The 7,477-nt window shown below is 38.8% G+C and overlaps 1 protein-coding gene across 1 annotated transcript; it reads left to right on the top strand.

Moving 5' to 3' along the window:
* Positions 1–1,617: 1,617 nt before the first annotated feature.
* LOC104619854 (eyes absent homolog 1) lies at positions 1,618–4,846 on the top strand (the record flags this gene model as incomplete). Its single annotated transcript, XM_010285886.1, has 5 exons — positions 1,618–1,676; positions 1,865–2,025; positions 2,234–2,348; positions 2,610–2,731; positions 4,746–4,846. Coding segments are annotated over 5 exons (558 nt in total), but the record flags the coding sequence as incomplete, so codon positions are not given.
* Between the last annotated feature and the right edge of the window lie 2,631 nt (positions 4,847–7,477).

Here is a 7,477-nt window from a genome sequence, read left to right as displayed (position 1 = left end):
CTTTCAGTTTTTAAAAAAACCCTTAATTTCTGTGAATTTGATGACGTGCTGAAGAAGCTTCCAGCTTTTTGTTAGCCAAGGTGATTTTTAAAGCCTGGGAACATATGTTCACACTTGTAGTTTCAGCTGTGTCCGTACATCTAATACATTTTGTCTGCCTGAGGAGGAAATTCACTGTATGGTGTATAAATATGAGCAAATTTAGTATTGTCTTTCTTGTGCTGGTTGTTGCTCTTACCTTTCTCTCTAGCACAAGCTACCTATGTGTAAAATACTAAAGAGTATATATTACCGTAAGAATAAGTTTATATTGTACAAGTGCAAAAGACCACACCTTATTCTGCAAAGTGTTTGAAAAATTTCTGAGGTATTTTTTGTGGACCTATATTTTTAAAAATCTAGAATCCACAGCCATCATGTGAGGCCAAATAGACTTCTTCGGCTTTTTTCTTATCTGAGGTTGTTGACCTCAGGAGAGGAGGAGAAGGTTACAGGGTCAAAGTCTTTTCCTCCTTGGAGCTTGCTGCTTGCTGGGAGAGGGTTGGCTGGAAAATAGATGTTTTAGAAAAAGGGTTGAGGGTCATGATTTTAATTCTGTTAGGGAACAGCTGGTTTGAGTTTCTTTCCACTTCTATCTTCCCTCCCTTCCTCAGAAATCCATGGAGAGAGAGAAATTTGTTCAGAGGAAAGCAGTAACACAAAAATAAAGGATTGCAATATTTTCACGTCTAAAATAGATCATGTTTGTTATAGGACTTCACCTTGAGAGAGAGAAGAGGAAATTATTAAAATAATTGAAATCCATTATTGCACTGAGATTGATCTAGAGTGCCAGAGGTTTATTTGTTTTCCTGCCAAAAGTTAAATTGTTAATAGTAATGTTCTAATGTTTTTTTACTGGATAAACGATATGCATTATGATTTTTAATTTAGTGATGGACAAAGCTAATTATGAATATGCCGTGTTAGTTTGCATACAAGTCGCTGAAGAAAGGTGGCTTGATTTGGCTATTTCTGTTCAGATTTTCTTCATCTTTGCATGCTGCTTTCATGCACTAAGACCAAAGAGAGAGAAGGAAACTCACAACTCTCAAATGAATGGCAAACTAGGAACAGATTTTTCGTCTGCGCTCCTCTAAAACGCTGGCCTCAGGCTGTGTTGGTGTGTGGCTCAACAGCAATCAGAGGTCATAATTTCATTGGCGGTTAGCATCAGGTTTAATTTTTCTAATATGTTACATTTACCAAAATGTCTGGTTTCAGTTACACTTATGCACTGACTGAATCAGCTTTGAGCAGCATGATGTTTTAAGGTACCTGAAAGGCTACAAGAACGTTTATGGAACACATATGCTAATTGGTTTTAACCACTTTCCTTTCTAAACACAAAAATGTGTTTTTGGAAAGCCATTTAACAGTAGTAGCTAATGATGATGTGCATTTATTCTAAGAAATGAGCGCAAGGAATAGGTAAAATAGTTGTTTTAACAAGACTGCCATCTACTGATTTCCACAATTAAAAATATCCCTGATGAGTAGATTGTTCATAGCTTTTTATAGCTTTATTTTTGAGATTTGCAAGATCAAGAAAATTATAAAGTCTTTCTGTCGCCTTAGGAATGCGACCAGGTTCACATTGACGACGTGTCTTCAGACGACAACGGTCAAGATTTAAGGTACAAGAGAACTGAACAAGATAAAACATTGCTTTGCAAGTTCCTTCCCGGGAAGGCAATGAGCTGCTGTAATGCTTACAGTAGCCCGCCGTCTTTTTAGCTGTCTTAGCCTTTGCAACCCAGCAAAGCTGGTGGTTGAATGTAGCCTGTTGCCTTTTGTTAATCTGTTTTTTTTCTTATCTGACTAGCACCTATAACTTCGGAACAGACGGCTTTCCTGCGGCTGCCACCAGTGCGAATTTGTGCCTCGCAACAGGGGTGCGCGGAGGAGTGGACTGGATGCGAAAATTGGCTTTCCGCTACAGACGAGTAAAAGAAATATACAATACCTACAAAAATAATGTCGGAGGCAAGTGACTCTAAAGTATATAAAAATATAGACAAGAAGTAGTAAGAAGGAAGAACTTTTGGTTTCTGTTCCTCTTTTAACATGGTAATGCTTAGTGAGCTGTTTAGTTTGAGGTGTGTGGAAAATTGTCTCTGACCTAATGAAAGCAAAGGAAAATGACAGAACGTTACTTAATTTCGGTGCAGACATGCCCTTATCTACTCCACAGGTCTTCTTGGTCCAGCAAAAAGAGAGGCTTGGTTACAACTAAGAGCAGAAATCGAAGCTTTGACGGATTCTTGGTTAACACTTGCACTGAAAGCGCTCACCCTTATTCATTCGAGGTGAGTATGAAGAGTTACGGGGTAGCTGGGAAACTTTAGGATGTCTGGGCAAAGTGCTGAACTTGGAGGACCTTCTTCTCATTCCTTGTTCTGGTCAGACCATGCCACTCTGTACCTTGCTCTCCTGTAAGGTGAAAAAAACAAGCCCTTTCTTTGTAAGTGGCAATAACAACGGTGAGGGGTTCTGATGGGAGGGATAAGGTTTTCATTTTTCTGTTTTGTTTTCTTTAAAAAAGGATGTTTGTGTTTTCTCTTCCATAGGACAAACTGTGTGAACATTCTCGTAACAACTACTCAGCTAATTCCAGCTCTGGCAAAAGTCTTGCTGTATGGACTAGGCGTTGTATTTCCCATAGAGAATATTTACAGTGCAACTAAAATAGGTGAGCTATTTTTGTAATGTGGTGATACATCTGAAGCTGTAATTCTAAATTAAAAGATGTTGTAGTCTATTTATTTCATACATGCATTCACTGTAACAAATATAGAGATTAGTAATACCCGGTCTTATGAAACACTTTTCGTGCTAAAGCATCCTAAAAGCGCTTTTCAAAAGTTTGTCATGATCCAGCACAGAAAGCTTCATTTAGCTCTATTAACGCTGCTACAGCCCCTGTTAGGAGGAATTAAATTGCTTTTTTTGTCATCATTTCTCAAAACTATGAGGCTATGTAGCAGTTGAGAAGGTTTTTTAGTAGGCTGTGAGTACAGAATGCTGAAGTCTCCCCAGATTAAGCAGAAGAAATTCTATAAAGGTAAACCCTGGCTCCATTTGTTTTCATGGGCTCTGGAGCAAATTTTGGTAAACAATTTACCAGAAGCAAGAATGTTTTGCTGCAGAATGTAATTATTTAAGTTCATTCATACTGACTGTAATAAGCTTCAGCCGGGCAAATGTTTATTTCTGTTTTCTGGTTCAATATAAAAGATGTTATTCTGCATATGTAGAAGTACATAGGACCAGATGGCAATGGTGCTTGTAGTTTTTAATGTGATTATGACATATCTGTTCTGTCTCAGATTCCCTCAAAATTGTGGGCTACATGAAAACATTTTTCATGTGTTCTTAAGTATCTATAATACAGGAAGCTCAAATGGCCGAGAAAAAATGGTGGGTTATTTTTGTTTGGTTTTGTTTAAAAAAAAAACCAAAAACAAAACAAAACAACTTGGTTGAGAGTTTTATGTAGAAATTTGAAAACATTACCATAAAAGATTTAAAACTGTTTTCTGGTTGGTAATGTTATGGTACCTTCTGTCAAAACTTTAAAGTAAATTAAAACTTTGAATTATAATACTTTAAATACACAATTAAAACATATTTTAATAAATATTCACTTGTGACTTCACGTACACGGGACAGAAGGGTATCTTTGGAAAACTGAATTCAGTCACTGACTGTCACAGGAAATCATGAGATTTTTGTAACATGACACGACTCATAATTTTCAAGCACCGTTTCAACCTGGTTAGTGTTGGAGGTTTCTTAAGCCTGGTGCTACAGTAGAAGGGTGTCGTTGGGTAGTTTGGCTTCTCTGCTGGCTAGAAACCTTTTTTAAATTTCCAATCTGTTTGTTCTTATGCTGGTATTGTTCTGTAGCTGAAATAACTATTTTGAAAAACACGATTTTTCCCATCACGTGCTGTAGACACATGCACATGTAAGCATGTACCATGACTAGACTGAAGTGATCTTTCAGAATGGGGAAATTTGAGAAAACTCAAGTGTGTAAGCATTCTTTCTGACTTCCCAGTACCAGTACCTGAAGCTTCCCAGCATGGGTGTCTACATGTAGTACTGGAGCACTGGGATCATGTCCCTAGGTCTGTGCAGTGAAATAATGAGCCATGCTAATGGATCCCAGTGCAGGATCAAGGACCTTGCCCATGTATTGGATTACAGGCATTTAATTCTAAATCTTTTGGGTGACCTTCTAAGTCAGGATACTACTGTTTCAGGAGCTGTGATTAATATTCTCATAAGTTGTGGAGAAAAAGCTAGAATTTCAACTCAGTTTCAATCAATTTGCTCAATTCAAGGTACTGGCTGTAAACAGCCGGTACAGAATTCTCCTGGTAGGGAAATTCCCCCCAAACCTGTCTCCGATTAGGGAAGGAGTCAAGAAGGGTGATATTGCGGACCTGTAGCCCACTCTGCCTGCTATGGCATGTGTACTAAAGGACCTCGTGGAGCAGATCTTAGGGTTGCCTGTCAGCTGCTGTGGCGGGCGTAAAGCTGCAGTCGGCCTTGATGCACCATCCTGCCGAAAGAGGCTTTTCTCTCCCCATAGCTCTAATTATGTATGCAAAGTGTTGGGGAGATCTGGGCTAAAAAGTGTTCTATTTGATGTCATGCCATCACTCCCTACCCTGAATAGTCTGATCTTTTTCTTTCAGGAAAGGAAAGTTGTTTTGAGCGAATAATTCAAAGATTTGGAAGAAAAGTAGTATATGTTGTTATAGGGGATGGTGTTGAAGAAGAACAAGGCGCAAAAAAGGTAAAGGCCCTTTGTCAGTGTGGGTTGATTTCAAGAGTCTGAAAGCAAAATTGTCTTTTCTTCGACATGGGATAGCACGCATTGACATTTGGGTTTTGTATCTTTGCTTTATGAAATATATTTTGACCATATCTAGTAGAAAGCTGCATAAAACTGTAGATAATAATGTGCCCTGCTGTTCTCCAAAAGACATATTAAGCTAGCTACGTATGTTTGATGTATTTCAAAAAGGAGCCAGAAAATGGACCCCGGCTTTTGTGCCAAGAACTAATAGTTCTGTTTTCATTGGCATCCCAAAATACCACATAGGATGTTATGAATATAAGCAAAAAATGGCAATTCTTGCTGATCAAAGGCAGTGTGCTATTTGACTGTATGAAATACTTATATGTCACACCTTGAAAAGGTATGTAGGACTGGAGTAGGTATACACAAATTTCAGTTTTCTTGAGCGTCCATAATTTGGATTCTGCATTCAGGTAACTACTTGTGGCTTGTCCTGCATTCACAACCTCAGTTAACTTGAGCGGAGGATACTATTTGACTATGTCTTTATTATTTTTTGCTTTCCTCTGGGAAGAAGGGAAAAATTCACTTCTTTTTTTCCCCAACTGTGGAGTAAGCTTTGCAAAAAGCAATACTTTCCACTGACAAATAATAGGCAGTATTCCTAGCCTTTCCATTCTACCCAAGTACAGCAGATACAGAGTCTTTACTTGGAGGAATGGGACATAATATTGGCTCTTTGAACAATAGGAGAAAGAGTAGGAAAATGGGCATTTCTATTCTCCGTTCTTGCTTCCTTTTACAGGTAAACCGCCTTTACGCAGCTGCTATTTTACCACAAAGCTCTCTGTGGTACTTCTATATCTGTTTCCACTGTAGCTTTCTAAATTGGAGAAGTGAAACTAATTAGTCTGCATGATGTTTTAACAACCACTGACTGGTTTTGCTTCATGAAATCTGGGTTTTGTGCCCCCAAAGTGTTGCGCGTAGGTTCCCGGCTCGTCCCGGCACTTCGCAGAGTCTCAGTTTCATATAACCCTTTGGCGGACTGACGGGAACAGTTTGCTCCTTTCTCCTTCAGAAATGCCTTTCATCTTTGTGGAGAAATGTTTTCCCGCTGTAAATGATTACATTTTAAAAGCTGCATTTAAGATCGGGGCGGAGGGGGGGAGTTTCTTCTCTTTGTTCCTTTTCTGTTGCTCGGTGAACTAGTGTTGTATATGATAATGGCAGGAGTAGTCTTTTCAGTAACATTATCTAATTCCATGCATTTTTCAATAGGAAACATGATTCAGAAAAGCATAAGAAAAAGCCTTTCCAGTCGCTAAGAGGAGTAGCAGTGTAGAAAGTTCCTTTGTGCCATTACTTCTGTGTATTCTTTTTCGGTGGAAGGAATTTTCAGATTCAAAGCATGTTAGATGCTCTGGATTAAATTATCTACTGCAGCAATGCCAGAGAAGTCAATAAGTAGACCAGCAGCCCTGCCTTTCTGCAGAAACTATTAATTTGATTAAGGAAAATGCTTCTGTGATTCGAACATACTTCTGTGATTCTTTGTCCCGCTTCTTACTCCACCAAAAAAGAAGTCACCATTTCACACTGTGAAAGCAGGATTTGCCTCTTAAGTTTGGGCCCTCGCGTCCTGCAAGAGCAAGAACCACGCAGTGCCTTGCAGGATGAGGAGCTGCTCCCAACTTAGATGATGCCTTTTTGGTTATCTGCTCCTCAGGGTGTTTTTAGGGTTATCAGGAGGAGTGAGAATGGGAATGCGCCCTAGTGTATACTGTGCTTCAATTTATAGACATACGCCCTGTCTAAGGAATAAATGGTATCGCTGCCTGAGAAAACAGTAAAAGCCTAGATCTTCTCTGGAGAGCGTGCAGGATGAAAGATTTCATCAAGCAGGAGAAGATCTACCCCCACAAAACCACCCAAAGCCCATCAGTCCAAACTGGCATAACTGGCCCGTGATGTACCCCGTTGCCTTGCTTATCCCCTGAGCTTTGCCAGCTGGTTCTTTCCCGCCTTCCTTCCCGTCAGCACGTTGGGTTTTGTGATGCTCTCAGGGCAGGGACAGCTTGTCTGTAAGCCCTTTGTCTGTAAACACTTTGCTGAAGGGTTTTGGCCTGTAGTGAAGCCCTTAGTATTATGGACGTTTCTTTACGCTACTTGGAGCGTAAACAGTACACCGTTCTTTAAGTAGCACTTCACTGATTACATGTAAACTATAAAGAGTATTTTTAAGTGAGCTTATAAATTCAAACCTATTTAATTTGAGAGATTTTTTTATTCTGTGTTCATTTAGTGAAAAGAGCTGAACTTCCAGCTTAGAAGGTAATAAAGTTAAGGGTTACTAAAAATAATTTACCAATAATTTATCAATTGCTTCATCATAAAACAAGATATTTATTTATGTCCTTAATTCGTGGAAAATCCTGAGTCAATACAACAATAGGCAAAATAAAGGACACATTTAAAATCTTTTTATTATTGTCATTACTGTAAAAATTCAATAATAGAAACTTTTTAACACCGTTTAAAAGGTCATTGCTCTTTTGAGAAACATTTTGAGGATAAACTGTTTTTTGAAAAAACGCCTCTTTTGACTGATGAAAATAAATACAA

This window comes from Phaethon lepturus, unplaced genomic scaffold (assembly GCF_000687285.1).
Source record: "Phaethon lepturus isolate BGI_N335 unplaced genomic scaffold, ASM68728v1 scaffold48740, whole genome shotgun sequence".
Lineage (NCBI taxonomy): Eukaryota > Metazoa > Chordata > Aves > Phaethontiformes > Phaethontidae > Phaethon > Phaethon lepturus.
The sequence above is the reverse complement of the archived record's forward strand: the minus strand, read 5'-3'. Positions and strand labels throughout refer to the sequence as shown.